At 42.0% G+C, this 17,157-nt stretch overlaps 2 protein-coding genes across 5 annotated transcripts in view; one reads left to right on the forward strand and one right to left on the reverse strand.

The window, feature by feature from the left end:
• ncdn (neurochondrin) overlaps positions 1–15,888 on the forward strand; it is a 70,930-nt gene extending 55,042 nt beyond the window's left edge. Inside the window, exons 1-7 of one of the 4 annotated variants that reach the window (XM_017454614.3) lie at positions 8,861–8,946; positions 9,451–9,677; positions 10,208–11,404; positions 12,378–12,619; positions 13,898–14,113; positions 14,283–14,425; positions 15,327–15,888. In XM_017454614.3, the coding sequence (XP_017310103.1) occupies positions 9,453–9,677; positions 10,208–11,404; positions 12,378–12,619; positions 13,898–14,113; positions 14,283–14,425; positions 15,327–15,781 (2,478 nt within the window). In that variant the 5' untranslated portion in view covers positions 8,861–8,946; positions 9,451–9,452 and the 3' untranslated portion in view covers positions 15,782–15,888. Of the gene's footprint in view, positions 1–8,860; positions 9,008–9,450; positions 9,678–10,207; positions 11,405–12,377; positions 12,620–13,897; positions 14,114–14,282; positions 14,426–15,326 lie in introns of those variants that run through there. The other 3 variants (XM_017454615.3, XM_017454613.3, XM_053675459.1) reach the window with 3 other exon arrangements.
• On the reverse strand, positions 10–8,549 carry zgc:114119 (Med30 domain-containing protein). Its single transcript, XM_017454619.3, has 5 exons — positions 8,410–8,549; positions 7,345–7,581; positions 3,954–4,112; positions 3,603–3,692; positions 10–687 (listed from the first exon to the last, which is right to left on the reverse strand). The coding sequence occupies exons 2-5, from the start codon at positions 7,579–7,581 to the stop codon at positions 592–594; spliced, it is 582 nt and encodes a 193-aa protein (XP_017310108.1). The 5' UTR covers positions 8,410–8,549; the 3' UTR covers positions 10–591.
• Positions 15,889–17,157: the final 1,269 nt, after the last annotated feature.

Here is a 17,157-nt window from a genome sequence, read left to right on the forward strand (position 1 = left end):
ATCGATTGAGAAATTTCTTGTACATTTTTATTTTATATACAAAACAACGTGATCTTCAACTGTACAAAAGATTTACCCTACAAACATTATTACTGTGCCCACATCCTTTAGAAAATTTACACCGTCACTTACGCTCCGTCTTCCACCTGATAGAATAGCTGCCGAGGATGCAAATGTGAGACGTCACGCAGTCTCCTGCATCGGAGGGTAAGGGATTCCATGTTAGTTCCACATAGGAAACCTGTAGCTCAGGCTGGTCTCCCATCTGTCCCTCGACAGATTACCTGGGATCACTCCATACCACTTGGCACGGAATTCATATCCCTAGATCCCTGCTAATCCGAGAGCATCTTATCTCTGTTCGGTGCGTTATAGCAAGAAGTACAAATCACAGATGAGTGGAAGTTCTCCAGCTGAATCTTATCTCATTAATCAAGACTAAACACAACACAGCAGTAACGGTGATCCTGAGCCATCTGCTGTCCTTAGCTGCCCTACTAGAAGAGACTGAATGGAGAGCGGAACACAAGTAAATAAAGGCAGACTTGAAGGGGAAAGGGATGGGGTTTTTTTTTCTTTTTTCTTCCCTGGTCATTTGCGCATTGTAAGCATGGCATTGATGTCCCACAGGAGGTTCCTCATCTGGTCCATCAACACCTTCATCTCCTGATTCTTCTGCCTCACTTTCTGTGAAGATTTTTGAAAAGTAGAGCAAATTTAAAAAGATCCTTCTGAAATATAAACATAACGGTTTGCATCACGCAAGTCATTCTGCTAAAGTCAACATAATGTAAGACTGGCCGGTATTTTAAGGTCACAAACCATAAAGAAAAAATAATACATACATGTTATTAATTGCAAATGTAAAGACAATCATTTACACAGCCTGAAAGGCGGCTGTATTTAACAGCGGTTTTAAAAAAAAAAAAAAAGTATCGGATCCATCAACATGGCTCGTTTTTAAGATTAAGAAACTTCATGATTTTTGAAAGTAATTAAAGCCATGTACTTGTAATACAACATCGCACAGCAAGTAAAGCAATATTCTAACCAAATCAGTTACTTGTATTTCACTAAGTGCTGATATGTGATGTATAGTATTATACACGGATTATATGTGTGATGTGTACTGCATAATAAATAACAGCACGGCCCTGACAGTCGTCCTGGCTGCGAGACGAATCAAAGCTTTATATTAATGCACTCATTCTAATAAATTATTCTTTCTATAGTGACCACTTATGCAGGGACTTCATGAATCAAATGCCAAATTAATTAAGGAATAAAAGAAATGAAAGAATTACATGTTGTACATTTTATCTGATTATGGTTACATTGAACATGAATTGCTGAACGTCTATGAAACAAGTTCCTGCTGTCATTTATGCTGTAAAAATCTAAAAGATGATCTCTCTCTGTTTTTTTTTTTTTTTCGTGGAGCATCCATCAGACAAAACCACATGCAAGCTGTTACTATAGAAATGGCAACGCATTAGAACAAACCAATTTTAAGCTTGTGATATGCAAGGCATACAGCCGTGTGAGCTGTACCAGAAAATTCAATCAATCAATCGCTCCATTCAGGATTTAGAGGAGGAGCTTGCTTTTTTTTTTCCAAAAATTACGAGACGCGGCATGTGACGTCATAACAACGCACGTTCAGCCAAAGCTCTCGACGATTCACGTGCGCAGAACATGAGTACAGCTAAAAGCTCTCATTTACCAACAAACATCACTGTGAAAGCGCATGAAAAAAACATCATTAAAAAACCCCCCAAAAACCTCCTATACGGACTGATCAACATCTTTGGACAATCAACAGCACTGTGGTGTAATAACCACAAAAACCAAAGAACAACAAAAGTGAAGGGATTTTTTTTTCTTTTTAATAATAAAATCTGGTGCTTTCTGCTCAATATGCTCTGAATTTCAGATTCCAATTTCAGCCAAGAACGTTTTGAATAGAGCTGCAACAACTAATCGATAAAATCGATAATAATCGATTAAGAAAATCGTTGTCAACGAATCTCATTATGGATTAGTCGGTCTGCGCGGCACGGGGTGCGTTTACTCATTACGTTACTTCTGTTCTGAAAACACGCTTTGGAGAGTAAATACTAAAGTTGTGTCCCAAATGAAGTACTGTACTCGCACTGTGTACTCGCACTGTGTACTCGCACTGTGTACTCGCACTGTGTACTCGCAATGTGTACTCGCAATGTGTACTCGCAATGTGTACTCGCAATGTGTACTCGCAATGTGTACTCGCAATGTGTACTCGCAATGTGTACTCGCAATGTGTACTCGCATTGTGTACTCGCATTGTGTACTCGCATTGTGTACTCGCATTGTGTACTCGCATTGTGTACTCGCATTGTGTACTCGCATTGTGTACTCGCATTGTGTACTCGCATTGTGTACTCTACCGTCTAGTGTGTGGATTTTAGAAAGGTAATATCACCTCAAATGTATCACTAGCAGTTTTTTACTAACCACACGTATAAGCCGCTTCTAGTCGACGGCGCATGACGTCAAACGCACACTAGCATTAGCAGACTCCCAGATTCACCGACACTGACTTTCTTCAGTTTACTGTTTATATCAACGTTACCTTTTATTCCCAACATGACCTCAGTCTCCATCAGACGGAGGAGAAATCGTCACGTGACTGAGGAAGAAAGTCCTCTAAGGCAGGGAGCATTTTATATTAAACACCGCAGAGATCAAACAGTGCTGCACGAGCACAAACATGTTTATATACAAAATGCTGCACTGTGTGTAAGGGGCAGGGGAAACTGCTGCAAGCTGCTTAAAAGGTTTAGTTTAATTTAAGTTTATTGTCATTATGCTGTATTTGCACGCTTGCAGTGTAAATTCTGTTGTTTATTATAACAGAAGTGACGTGTTAGTAACGAGGCCGCGTTGCTGATCACGCGCTGTGTAGACGCGCTAATACACAGTGTAGCGCGAATAAGATCTGTAATGTCTAATTAAAACATTATGATCACAAGTAAAATAATATTCCTAAAGGCAGTGAGGAACAAAAACCACAAGGTGCAGTGAATTAAACTAGGACTGGAGTTTAATTCAGTGCATCCATAAAAAGTAACGCATAAATACTCATTTATATATATATATATATATATATATATATATATATATATATATATATATATATATATATATATATATATATATATATATATATATTCTTTTATTTATTTCTTTTAGTTCATATTGTATACAAGTATTTATGCATTATTTTTTATGGATGCACAAAAAGCACCGAATTAAACTACAGTCCTAAATTAATAATATGTATTCTTGTGTGTGTATTGGGTTCTTTTCTGATTTGGACAAACAGTTGTGTAAAGATTTAGTCTGAAGTTTATTTGTAACATTCAGTTTGTGGATTTTATTTTACATAAAGTTTGCGCCCCGACCCCCCCAATCCAATTAATCGAGAAAGAAAGAAAAAAATATCGGCCAACTAATCGAATATGAAAATAATTGTTAGTTGCAACCCTAGTTTTGTATACTTTATGCAAAAAAAATTACTTTCCAGATTTTAATCACTGTATCGAGAACACACTGGTACCAACCTCTAAAACTTCCTGTTTGTCCTGAGTCACAGCAGAACCGCAGGGCTCCACTCTAACTGGAGCCATCTCCTCTCCAACATACGGCACCAGCTGTGTGAAACAAAAAAAACAAAACCTTCTTTTCTAAAAGACAATCCTTACAAATTACTGTTTCATGCACACCAGTTCTTTAGTTCTTGATTAGAAATTAATCCACAGTGTTAATTCACTACAGTGCTGCTACGACCTGTAAATGATTTCATTACTGTTGTATTTATTTGTGGTGAGAAATATTGAAAAAAACTGGGCAAATGTTAAAGCATTTACACCCATTACATCAGTTATACCCGAGAAACAGTAGGCATCTCTCACCTCGGCAGGAGACTCCTGAAGGTCGGAGGTCATCTCTACACAGCGCTCGTAGAGCAGACGGAGTTTGCGGAAGAGCAAAGACAGCTGGCGCAGGTGCTCCTGCAGTTTCCCAAAGCGATCCTGATACGCTGCCTGACTCTGCGTCACACCGTTCGGCAACTAGAGAGAAGAAGGGGGAAAAAAGTCAGACAGAGGACACTCCAAAAACAATGATTTCTTAAAAAAAATTTTAATGAGAGCTGCTTCCAGCAGCATGAGCGACAGCAACCGTTGGTGATTAAATGGGGGCGTGTCCAGCAGCAACTACCAATAGGTGTGAAGATAGTAGAGCGCATATGATCTGTGATCCGCCATGCTGCCTGCGAGTCCGAACTGTTTCATGGACCCAGACAGTCCAGTGCTTGGTTAAGTAAGGAATGATACACGACTGGACACGCTGTTATAGGAAAATAATCAATGACGGGATAGTGTAACGCAGCATGACACGTGGCGGCCCGGTACCACCCCAAGGACCCCCACAGAGTTTGATTCCTTTTTTACCACTGAAATTTGTCAGTGCTAAAAAAAAAAAAAAAGTATAAACACATTATACTTTTTGTCCATTTATAGTTACAGAACCTCCATGAAACAAGAGATCACATAACAGCCAGGAACAGCCATTCCGTCACCAGCCTTTTTATTCTCTCTCTTATGAAGTAAATAAGACAAAACTCTGCAGCTTGTCCATGTTGATGAAAAACCACAAAGCCCTCCAGCCTGATGACGATGAAGATGTTAAAGGAGCAGCTTTACCTCTGACTGTTAAAGTGCTGAGACAGGAGACCCCTTCCAAAAACGCTAAACAAACCTCTCCTCAGAGAAAACTTCACCATAGCAACAATTACACGTTTTGTTGTTTTTTAAGGTCTATGTGGCGCACCCGTCATGCAAGTCCCAGTGCAAGCTGTTGCTATAGAAACAAGGTTTTTGGGGTTTATTTTAAAGAAGAGAGAGAAAACAAGAAAGAGAGAGCACATTAATATAAATCGGTGCTTTGCCTTGCAGGTGGAACTACTGTCCAGGCCGTGCTTCAGACCTTCTGACCAATCGAAATGGAGAACTCAATGGTGCTGTGGTATAAAAACCAACAAGATGAAATTTTTCCCTCTCCTTACTAAGAACCCATACTGGTTTGCAGTTGCGACCAGAGTCTCTTTTCCTCCAAACGATGATTAGATGCAGCAGATGCATCATTAGAAATAATTACTCCAAAGACAGTCAGACTACGGTAGCAAAACAGCAGCCAGTGTGACAAACACAGAAGCTCTGTCTCAACACCTGTGCTCGTGAGCGGTGTTGAGTGTGGAAAGGTCTCCCTATGGTCTTACTCACATCAGTGCATTTCTCATGTCAGACGCTCAACATGTTAGAGCCGTGTTCAGAAGGCTAAACAATCATTTTTAAACAAATTTAAAAAAGACATGTTATTCCCTTGTATCTATACCTATGTATAACTGTCCAGTCTGGCAAGGATGTACTTAACGTTAGAGATCATTTAGTTACCAATACCAAGTATTGTTAAATCAGTAAGCATGTAGGTGTGATTGATATGACTACAGATATTACTCGATAAATGATGTCAATATGTTTTGTGTTGTGGGTCAATGCAGGCACGAATACACGCAAACAAACAAAAAAAAAAACGGTAATAGCAACAAGTTGCCAATTGGATTCAGAAATCACAAAATTGTTTTACACTGGGGCACCAGGTGGGAACACACCCAGGATGGGACGCCTGTCCATTCCTGAAAACATTCTTAACTGATAATTTTTCAACACCATGTGGGGTCAACTGAGACGCTATGGAAGTATGTCTCCACCACCAAGAGGAAAAAAGAAAAGAAAAAAAAAGTAATTGTGACTTTATAGCTTGCAATTCTGGCCATTTTTCTAGCAATTTTGATTTAAAATCTCACAATTCTGACTTTATTTCTCACAACGTAGACATCCAGTTGACATTTAGTGAGTTACAAAGAAGGCCAGCTAGTCAAGACTAGGAAAACAAGATGCTAATGTGCACTCTACCTGCATCAAGTGGATGTCTAAACTGTGAGTAAATAAAAGTCAGAATTGTGAGATGTAAACTCGTAATTATGAGAAGAATGTCAGCATTTTTTATTATTTTTCCCCCTCTGTGGCGGGAACAGCCGTCCATAAAGACACAGAGCTCACAGAGTGTGAAGCGCTCTGCAGATGCAGTGTTTCCCTCTGTGATGTATGACAATTTAATGTGATGCGTTGTGTATGTGCAGGAAAAACTGCGTGAAGGTACCCAACATTTTGTTGATTCTGCACGTTTATACAGTAATGCACTGGAGATTTTCAAAGTAACAGACCTATAACCCCACGTTTAAACACGTGTGGGGGTTGTGAAAATTCTGAGCCTTTTAAAATGAGGTCCACGGCCAAAAAAGTTTGGAAAGCCCTGTCTTAATTACATATCATCCCTGTTAGACAGGGGATATCGTCTGAGCAACTTCCACTCCAACCTTCTCAAACCATCAGCTCAACTAGTTCAGTAGTCGGGGCACTGATCAGGGAGTCGGCCATTTTAAGGGCTGTCTCAATCGCAAAATCCTTCAGGTGCACTGGAACTTTCAAAAACCAGGGAGCATCGATGCTCACTATGTTCCCTTACTGGAAATTACATCATGTTTTCTGAAGCCAAAAAAAACTCACGTTAGATAATTTTAACTTTGTTAGTCATTCTATATACGGTTTGTTTGAGCCTAATGACTTTTAAGTGTTCAATAATTTATTTTTTAATCCACTAGCTCACCTACGAGCCTGCTTGACGTACCATGACACTAGCGTGAGTGATTAAGCTAACAAACTTATTATATTTGACATATAATATAGTCAGAAAGATATCTGTCCTGACAGTTTTTGATAAATCCCAGTGGTGATGTTTTACAACACGAGTATGTAGTCGTGTCGCCGGAAATTGAGTCATCGGTGTCCCGATATATAGTGAGTCAGGGTCCTTACCAGTGCACAAACTCGTCTACACCATATACTGATTCACAACCTAGGGAGCTGTTTGAGACGCACCCCGCTGTCTTCATGGAGTTCTCTTTGTGCACAGCATCATTGTCACACTGGAACTGGTTTCAGTCATTTAATTCTAGGGAAGGGAAATAGCAACTCTACATCAGACAAAGACATCCTGTATAATTGTGTGCTTCAATCTTTGTGGAAATAGTTTGGGGAAGAACCACATATGGGTGCGATGGCCAAGTGTCCACATACTTTTGAACACATACTGTAGTTTAAGATTTAATGTCTCCTATAGTGCCCAAGCCAACATTCAAGACATCAATAACACGGTTAAATGTGTAAGCTGGTTGTCCACCTGAGTGGCCCGTGTGATCTGGAAGATCTCCATGGTGCGGGTGACGATGTCCTGCACGGTGTCCTGGCCGATGCGGCACAGGAAGACGGGTGAGATTTCCCGGAGAGCGGCAGGGTTGGAGGCCTGTCCGAGGACCGGGACCCCTGAACACGCCAAAGTGTGGAGGTTCTGCGGCTGCTGCTGAAGCGGCACACCACCCAGACCACCACCTGGAGCCTTCTGAGGCAAAGAGGACATCTGCAGGCAAGAAAACTACTCATCAGCTGGCTGAACAATACACGGTGAATATACGGTAAATAAACGGTAAACACACGGTAAATACACTGTGAATATACAATAATCACTCGGTAAACACATGGTGTATATACGATAAACACACGGTAAATAAACGATAAACACACGGTAAATAAACGATAAACACACAGTAAATAAACGGTAAACACCTGGTGAATATACGGTAAACACACGGTGAATATACGGTAAACACACGGTGAATATACGGTAAACACACGGTGAATATACGGTAAACACACGGTGAATATACGGTAAACACACGGTGAATATACGGTAAACACACGGTGAACACACGGTGAATATACGGTGACCACACGGTGAATATACGGTGAACACACGGTGAATATACGGTGACCACACGGTGAATATACGGTAAACACACGGTGAATATACGGTGAATATACGGTAAACACACGGTGAACACATGGTGAATATACGGTGACCACACGGTGAACACACGGTGAATATACGGTGACCACACGGTGAATATACGGTGACCACACGGTGAATATACGGTGAATATACGGTGACCACACGGTGAATATACGGTGAACACACGGTGAATATACGGTGAACACACGGTGTACACACGGTAAATATACGGTAAATATACGGTGAACACACGGTGAATATACGGTGAATATACGGTGAACACACGGTAAAGTTTCGGTTGTTAAAGAGAGTTAGCTAGCTGTGAATGGACATAATGTACACAATGAATTAATAGCACATGTGTGAGCTCAAAATCTGTTAGAGCTCTTTAAGACTTACCTTAAACTCCGAGTGGATATTAGAAACGCCCGCGAAATACTTAAAGGACAATCTAAAGACACGCGAGCCGCTCCTTTCTCTTTCAAACGCCGCAGCAACAACAGTCTGTCGTCACTTCCTGTTTCCTGTTTCCTGTTCTTCTTCAGTGTTCCATTTTGCCACCATGGGGCAGCAAAATCCTACACACAACCTACACAATCATTTCAACGCCCCATTTTCAGTCTTCATTCTCGGTTTATACTGTGTTTTCTAATAAATTTGCATATATGTAGGACAAAATAAAGAAGACAAATATATTTATTTAGAACCTGATATCGACTTTCTCTTTTTTTCATTAAATAACCGTCAATATTGTGTAATATCAGCTTATGGGAACACGAGTTGTCATATTTGTATGTGTAGCAACCTATTCCACTCTTAACGCTGGCTTTAAATAATAAAGGCTCATTTGGGTATTCCATATTTCTGGCTTTTAATTTGCAATTCCGCCTTCCACCGGAAGTCAACGTTCGTTCCATGGTGAGTCACGTGAACGATGTAAGTGACACACGTTTTTATTATTTTTGCTCTTCACGTTGTTTGATTTTTGCTCAGCCAGGTATATATATATATAAAATATATATATTGTATATCAACTGCTTATCATTTAATTGGTGACTTCCGGTTGATTTTAGTTATGTTTTTAGATTTTTGCTGCAAGAATGCAACGTTAACAAAGCTAATGAGCTACATGTTAGCTAGCTAGGCAGCTGTGCAGAATTGATGTTTGGATGCGAGGGGGAAAAATCCTAACTTAGTTGTATTACTTGGCAATGGTTAGAAGTGGTCTAAGTTTGCCGTTTTAAGCAGCTAGTTTTATCTCCATGTCATGTTTCTAGCTAATCTTTTTCCTTCTTATTCTTCTTCTCCTGACTGATTTTCTGTCCAGCAGATGGAATATGTGACTTCATTTAGTATCCACATTAAATGCTCTTTATTGCATATAGGAGTACATGGAGGTATGATGTGTGAAGTAGAAATCCGTTCTCACGTGTTTTGTAGGTATGTTGACTTTAAGGATGGCTGAAACTGAGAGTCTGAGCGGTTCGGAGCAGAACTCCATCCAACAGGATCCAAACCAGGACGAAGCATCAGGAGCAGCAGAAACGTCCAGTCCTGTAGCTGAAACTAACGGCCTGTCTGCTGCACAGCAAGATGTTTTAGAGCGCTGTCTCCACGCGCTCACTCACGCCAAAAATGACAGCCAAGTCTTGGCAGCACTTCTCCTGGTAAGGTCACACACTCAAAAACAAAAAAAAAATAAAAAACCCAAGAAGCCGCTTTACAGAAAAGCAAAGCTGTTTGAAGTTTAGAAGCACTTCATTTCCAAACATATTCCCTGACAAACAATTATAATAAATCACCAAATGGAGCCATACAAACCAACAGAGCGAAACCGTAGGCACTAATGTAACACCCTTTTCTTTGTCCATACAGTTCTCTCAACAATCTCAATATAAGGTGGAAGCTATTTAAAATGAAATATTGCGAGTTTGCTTGATTTTGCATTCATGTCTGTGATTGCAAAATCACAAAATCCTGGAGGGACTTCAGGATTTCTAATGACTCCTTGTTCATTTTGGAACATTCTAGCAAAAACAACTAAATGAAATTCAACCTTCCCGCCCAAATATCTGGTTTTTTTGGTCAGAAATACAGTGCAATACAGGAGAAAATGTGCTGCAGTATGCTTCTCATTTCACATTGTCTTTCATGTATTTTTTGCTGTGAAATCATTTAAACGGTCTCTTCTGTCTAGATTACACGGTTGTGTCCAGCAAATCAGCTGGATCGCGTGACCCTGCATCGAGTCTTCGAAGCAGTGGGTTTCAACCTGCCTGCACGTCTGCTGGTGACGGCGATCCGAGGGAGCGAGAGCTCTGGGCTTCCCCCTGAGGAGCTGCTCTCTCTCGGCACTGCTTTACTGGCTGCTCTAAGCACAGACCCAGACATGGCCACTCATCCCCAGCTACTCAGTACCATACCTCTCCTCCTGGGGTTGCTGGAAGGTGGAGCACCAGTCAGCCAGAAGCGAGCCCAGCGTGACACTGCAGCGTCTCCAACCACTGAGAAGACACATCCCGGTGCTGCGTCTCATCATACAAGCAAAAGCACTTCAGGAAAGGAAGCCCCAACGAGTCCTTCTGGGTTAGGGGATGGAGATGAGGCAGTCCAGCCTCCCACATCCATCCTGGATGAGGCAGTGGCATCCGACTGCTATCAGGTTCTGAACTCTCTGTGTGCCCTGCCACGAGGCCCGGATCAGCTGCTGTCCCGCGGTGCTGTCCCTGCTCTGTGCAGGGCCGTGTCTCAAAAACAGACTCTCAGCTGTGAGAAGGGTCTTCCGCTCCTGGCTCATCTCTTATCGAGCAGCGTCAGGCATAGAGCGTGGAACAAACACCCATCAGAACTGCTCTCTCTCCTTGATAGGATCTCCCAGAACTTCAGCCAGATGTCAGATCCGAATCATCTGGAGATGTGCGCTCAGATACCGCAGTTCCTCCCCCCAACAGGAGGAGAACCACAAACTCAAGAGCTCAGGGATGTGGTCGGTCGTCTTTGGGCAACATTACGTCCAGTGGTTCAGGGGAGACTCGGCTCAGAGCAGCTGGGCCATGTTCTGGTGCTGTCTGCTTGCTTGCTGGATTTGTGTGGCTGGGATCCAGCAGGTCCACCCAAGTTCTGCTGCTTGCTAGTGAACCGGGCCTGTGTGGAGGTGAGGATGGCGCTCGAGGAGCCCCCAGGTACAAAGCTGTCCGCTCAGCAGCAGCACACCGTCACAGCCTGCTACCGTATCTTGGAGTCAGCCATGGAACAAGCATGTAACATGGGGGATAGCACGGATAGTCCGGCTCAGCCGGAGGTGACCATTGCTGGTTTGAGTCTGCAGCAGAGCAGGCAGGTGCTGGGGGTCTTAGAGGAAGCTTTTTCTGCCATCATTTACTACCTGCAACAGGTGAGGACAAATGTGTGTTACCTCTGCGTAGTGAACACGAGGCGAAAGTACAGCCTGATCTTATTCAACAACTGTGACAATATCTACAGCGCACAATAAAAATACCTGCTTGTTATCAGTTATATTCTTTAGCAAATTAGAAGCTATTGTTTTGTAAGTATGAGAATTTGTAAAGTAGCGTGAATCTTCATGACCAAATCAAACTATGTAGCACAAAGTGGAATAGTTACCCATTCCTGAATTCAGTCCATCCATCCATCTTCTGTACCGCTTATCCTACTCCTGCCAATGGGGAGCCTCGAGTCTGTTCCAGGGGACTCGGGGCACAAGGTGGGGGGACACCCTGGACGGGCAGGGCACAAGCACACGCACTCACACACTACGGACCAATCAACCTATAACGCATGTCTTTGCTGGGTGAGGAAACCCCTTGGAGAACATGCAAGCTTCACGCAGACATGGAGGAGGCAGGAATCGAACCCCCAACCCTGGAGGTGTAAGACAGACGTGCTAACCACTAAGCTGCTATATGGTTTGTTTATTTGCTCATCGTTAAAGGAACTTCAAAAAAAAAAAAGCAAAAGAAACGTTGGCTGAGACTTGTGTAGGGTTAAAAATGCATTCGTAAGGCAACATAGAAATCATAAAAATTAAATTCGCCCAAGAGCACAGAATATGGTGCCGTTCTCAATAAATGACTAGACAATTATATAACTATATATTTTATGTATTGTGTCCACAGGTCTTTTTTTTTTTCTTCAGTCCAAATTTCCAGAACATATCGCAATTAGTTCAAACTAACTAAACACTACACATATGAAAGCACCTTAAGATGCTTTAAACGATTGTAACGTTTGTTTGTTTGTATAGATATCTTAATTAAACGCTGCTTACTTATACATCCACACATATACACAATTTGAGGTTACACCTAAACAAAAATCATAGTTCCTAAAAATCCAGGTTTCTGCAGGTGGACCTGAGCCGCTATGATGACCCCTTTGTTTTTGCAACGTTCCGCGCTCTTTGTGCCTGGTTGGCTGAGGAGACGTCATGTTTAAAGGAGGAAATCATGGCCCTCTTGCCCTTCCTCATTGGCTACACCAAACATCATCTGCGAGACAAGAAAGGCAAGGGACTTGCTGATTGGATGTCAAAGATGGCTGTCACTGATGGCTCACAAGCTGGAACGTGGACAGGCGAGCATGTACTGAGGTCAGAAATATTACTGAAGTGTGCACTCTACTGTATATGCTTTACAGGCAGCTCAGAATATGTTCAGATCAGGCTACATGCCGAATGCATCGTTCTGTATTTCTAACTTTGTCCGTCAATGAAAATATATCAGTCCTTCTAGGATTTTGAGATGGCAGAAATGAACGCAATATCAAGCAAACGCCGCAGTATTCGGAGGAGCTTTTTTCGAAATTACCGCAGATTTGGGCCAAGTCGCGTCATGTGACATCATCACAACACGCATTCAGTCAAAGCCCTCTCCGATTCACGTGCGTAGACCATGTGTACAGCTAAAAGGTCTCATTTACCATCAAACATCACTGTGAAAGACAATTTCACCAATTCATATAGCATAAAAAACCTCAAGTTGCATCGCAACTTTTTGTAAAACAGATTTTGTAACACGCCGCAGCAAAATCAAGCATTTTTTGCCGCAGCTTTAAAAAAAAATTGCAAAATCCTGTAAAGACTGATATATAATTATAGATTTTAATGGTGCAGTTTGAAATTTTGTACAAATATTTCTAAACCTATAATAATCATATCATTTCAAAGATACTGTGATTTGCAATGTTGCCGTGCAGCGGATCTGGATTTTCTTCTTCTTGTTTGTCTTCCTGCTTCCTACTGGAACAGAGCAATCTGGACTGTTTTCCTTATACATCGACTTACAGCGTTTAATTACAGTGTCTCCCAAAAGTCCCAAAAGGGGGGGGGGATGAGCACTTTTTGGCAAACGTCTTCCAAAAAGTTTCATACTTAGTTTATATTATAGATGGGTTTTTTTCCCCCCCAGATAGCCTTTAAGAACACCATTGACAAAAGAAGGCTGTATTGAAATCGTTCTCATGGCCGGATCAGGAAGCTGTCGCAAGGTTGTGATGGACTTTAACAGGAAACATGGCGAGCACACACGACACTGCTGCCAAACTTATTAACAAACTCAAAAAGACTGGACGTGTTGCGGACCGACCGAGACGAAGTGGACGTCCACGAACATCCGCTGATGAAGACACAACCGACGTGATCCTGACAAACATAGTCCTCTATGTATGGAGACGTTTGGGACACCCTGTGGTTTAAGTAGAGTTTCTAAGGCTGGTTGAGGGGAAGGCGAAGACTCGTGAATGTTTTTATTATAATTCAATCTGCAAGCAGCGAAATGCCCTAAAATTACAAATGGCTCACTTTAAGAATATCATTAATGTTAAATTACAGTGTTATTGTAATTTATACTGGATTGTGTTTCTCTCTCAGATATCTCCTCCCAGCACTTTGCCACCTGTCAGCTGAGGAAGGCCCGAGAAAGGTGCTGCTCTCTCTGGATACTCCGGCTGTACTGGTGGACTTTCTCGTCCATGGCTGGGGAGTCCTGAAGACTCAGAGCGGGAAAACAGTCAACCGAGATCCCAGTTTAGAAACCGCCTGTTCCGCCCTACTCAACTTTGTAGTCACGGAGCCTGAGCGAGTCAGGTACACAGAGACTAAGCAGTTTCACATACTGAAGGTTAAATCAATTTTAACCTTTACTCATGTGTGTTTGTGTATCCTATGGACCGGAACTAAATATGGTGGCTACTGGTTCAATTTTGAGTAAAGCACTTTGTGATATTCCGGTTGTTCCTGATCTGTGTGTTCTCAGGACTGATGCTTGCTTTGCTTCCCTGGACGCATTACTGAGTGAAGCACTGCCAAGCCTCCTCTACAAGTCACGCCTGTTGGTTCTGACAGCCAACTTCTGCACTCTGGGGCTTATGATTAACAGATTAAAACCGACCTTAATCGGTAGGTGCAATTAAAAAATGCAATCATCCTTTGCTCATCCTAGGACTCTTATTCACTACCATCCTTCTAACACACTTTTGACTTGTCAGTTTCTAGTTGTAGAAGAGTAATATTTAATAGTCACATTATCCAATGTCACCTCGATGAGGACGGGTTCCCTTTTGAGTCTGGTTCCCCTCAAACTTTCTTCTTTGTGTTGTCACAGGGTTTTTCTTTGCCACCGTCACCTCAGACTTGCTCATTACAGACCTAAAGGGCAGCTGTGTAGAGCGGGTTGTCCACTAATCGTAGGGTTGGCGGTTCGATTCTCGGCCCACATGACTCCACATGCCGAAGTGTCCTTGGGCAAGACTCTGAACCCCAAACTGCCTTCTAGTCTGGAATGCTTGTGTTTGTGTTTGGATGGGCCTCTTGTCTGTAATTTTATAGATATATGGATATATCTAAGCTTAGCACACTGGGCAGTGACCGTACCAGTGAACATCCTAATAAATCATAGTGAGCTGAATTTTGCGTTTTAACTTGAATTTCAAGCAGTTGAATATTTGAGTGCACTTGAAAGTGATGTCATGACAGTCCTTGCTAATTCTAGTTGAAGCATTGTAGGTTCTGTGAGGAGAAATTTGTGTACATGGGCAGAAATCCAAGATGTGCTCAAGGAGTTTAAAAAAAAAAAAACATCATTCAGATCTGATCTCCACCTGTTTAACCGTTAGAAACCTAATCTGGACTACTTAATGCACTTTTAAAAGCATTATACAAATAAAATTGAGACTGGACAACCAGGCAGAAAGCATCTTTCATTAGATATCCTCCTTTGCAGTTGTGTTTTTTAAGATACATCCAGGAATGTTACTTTATGCTGCAAAAAGTGATCACTGAGCATGTGTGTATGCGACAGGTCTGGGGAATTCCAGTCAGCAGCTGTTCTTCTCTTCTGCCCTGCGGTTCCTCCGAGGGGCGCTACAGGCGGTCGAGGGTGAGGGCCAGGTGCAAGTCTCCCCTTTGTGGGCGCCGTGGTGGGAGGAGGCGTGTGAGCTCTGGAGGCTCAGTCTGCAGGCTCTGGGCGGCTGTGTGAACACGCAGCCCTGGATAGCCACCATCATCAGGGAGGAGGGCTGGCTGCAGAACATCCTCAGCCTGCTGGAGTCCAGCTGTGGTCTCCCAGACCCCCATTCACAGGAGGCGCTGGAAGAGGCTCTGTGTGCCATCGCTCAGAAGTGCTCATTTTGTCGTCAAGATATTAGTATATCCATGAAAAGGGAAACCGCAGACTCACTCCACTGCATGCCACAGCTGAGGAAGATTCTTATGAGCCAAGATCATGAGCTGTGGGGTAATAACTCAAATATATAAAGTGCTGTTGCCTTTTGGGAGATAATTACTGATTGGCAAAATATTATTTTTTAATAGTTGTAGCTTTATGATGCAGAAATTAAATAAAGTAAATATTTTCCTTATAATGGCTTCAGTTGGTTTTATTAACAGTGGTCAGTATTTGAGGTTTTGACAGAACCTGGTCTGAACGCATTCTGTTAGGAATGTTATTAGACCATTTTTAGTTGAATCAACACTTTTAAAACCTGATCTTACCAAAAACCAGGAAAAACAAGGTATGGTAACTGCAACAAGGTTTTTTTGTTTAGTTTTTTTTGCACTATCACAGGTGCATACAGGGGTTTTCTCCCATCTTTCAGCCTCCAAATCCATTCAGCCTCTTAGGATCTCAGCACAGATTTATTCAGGGAAGTGTGTAAGATCATGTTCTGTTGGAGCCTAGCTTTATATCATTGTTTTCTGGGTTGTCTGAACATCTGTCCGAGATTGTTGTTAGCATGATGTCTCAAGAACAAGCGGTTGAATGTTTGTAGGATTTATGTGGAATTATCATTGTGACCAGAAGTTGAACCGATTTGATTATGGAATTGATCCAAGCAGATATCTGAAATAGATTTTATTCAATCGCGTCCTTTTTGTTCGTCATACCGAGATGTAACTTTCATGGTCATGTTCAAGAACTCGTGGCCCATTTTCTTTGTATTTACAGTTTTTTTTTCCATGTGTCCGTCCGAGTGTCCATCTGTCCAAGATTCCCATTAAAACAATATTTCAAGAACAAGTGGTTGAGTGTTAGTAGGATTTATATTATGGAATTAAAAATTGTAACCGGCGCATTGTAACTTTTGGAATTGATCCAAACAGGGTCAAGGTCACGTTAAGGTCAAATAGACTTGAGACTTGTTTGTATCATATTAACACCACTTTATCACCACTTTCTTAACATTGCAGCTTATACCGGATACGTTGCTGCACAACAGGGCATTTTGTTTGTTCCTCAGGAAAAAAACAAACATACAACCCATCCACATCCATTTTCCATACTGCTTATCCTACACAGGATCGTGGGGGAGCTTAGAGTCTATCCCAGGGACAGACAATTTGGAAATGTCAGTCAACCTACAACCCATGTCTTTGGACTGGAGAAGGAAACCCTTAAAGCATGGGAGAACATGCAAGCTTCGCTCGCACAAGGCGGAGGCGGGATTCGAACCCTGGAGAAACACACCTGGAGTAAATTGGATTTAAGGTGCATGAGCTGCAATGAAACAATGTAATGTCTAAATAAGCAGGGTTCAGACATGAAAAAACAGCAGGTTAAAAGATGGTTGGGATTTATGTGTTGGGAGACATTAAATGTTGCCTAGGGACCCCTGAACACCTTAATCCATCAC

This window comes from Ictalurus punctatus, chromosome 24 (genome assembly GCF_001660625.3).
Source record: "Ictalurus punctatus breed USDA103 chromosome 24, Coco_2.0, whole genome shotgun sequence".
Classification (NCBI taxonomy): Eukaryota; Metazoa; Chordata; class Actinopteri; order Siluriformes; family Ictaluridae; genus Ictalurus; species Ictalurus punctatus.

Excerpts from the sequence above, each read along its gene's own strand:
- zgc:114119 (XM_017454619.3), bottom strand. The coding sequence starts at position 7,581 with ATGTCCTCTTTGCCTCAGAAGGCTCCAGGTGGTGGTCTGGGTGGTGTG. Across the intron at positions 3,693-3,953 it reads TTCAGGAGTCTCCTGCCGAG|CTGGTGCCGTATGTTGGAGA; the intron begins GTGAGAGATGCC and ends TGTTTCACACAG. Across the intron at positions 688-3,602 it reads ACAAACAGGAAGTTTTAGAG|AAAGTGAGGCAGAAGAATCA; the intron begins GTTGGTACCAGT and ends AAATCTTCACAG.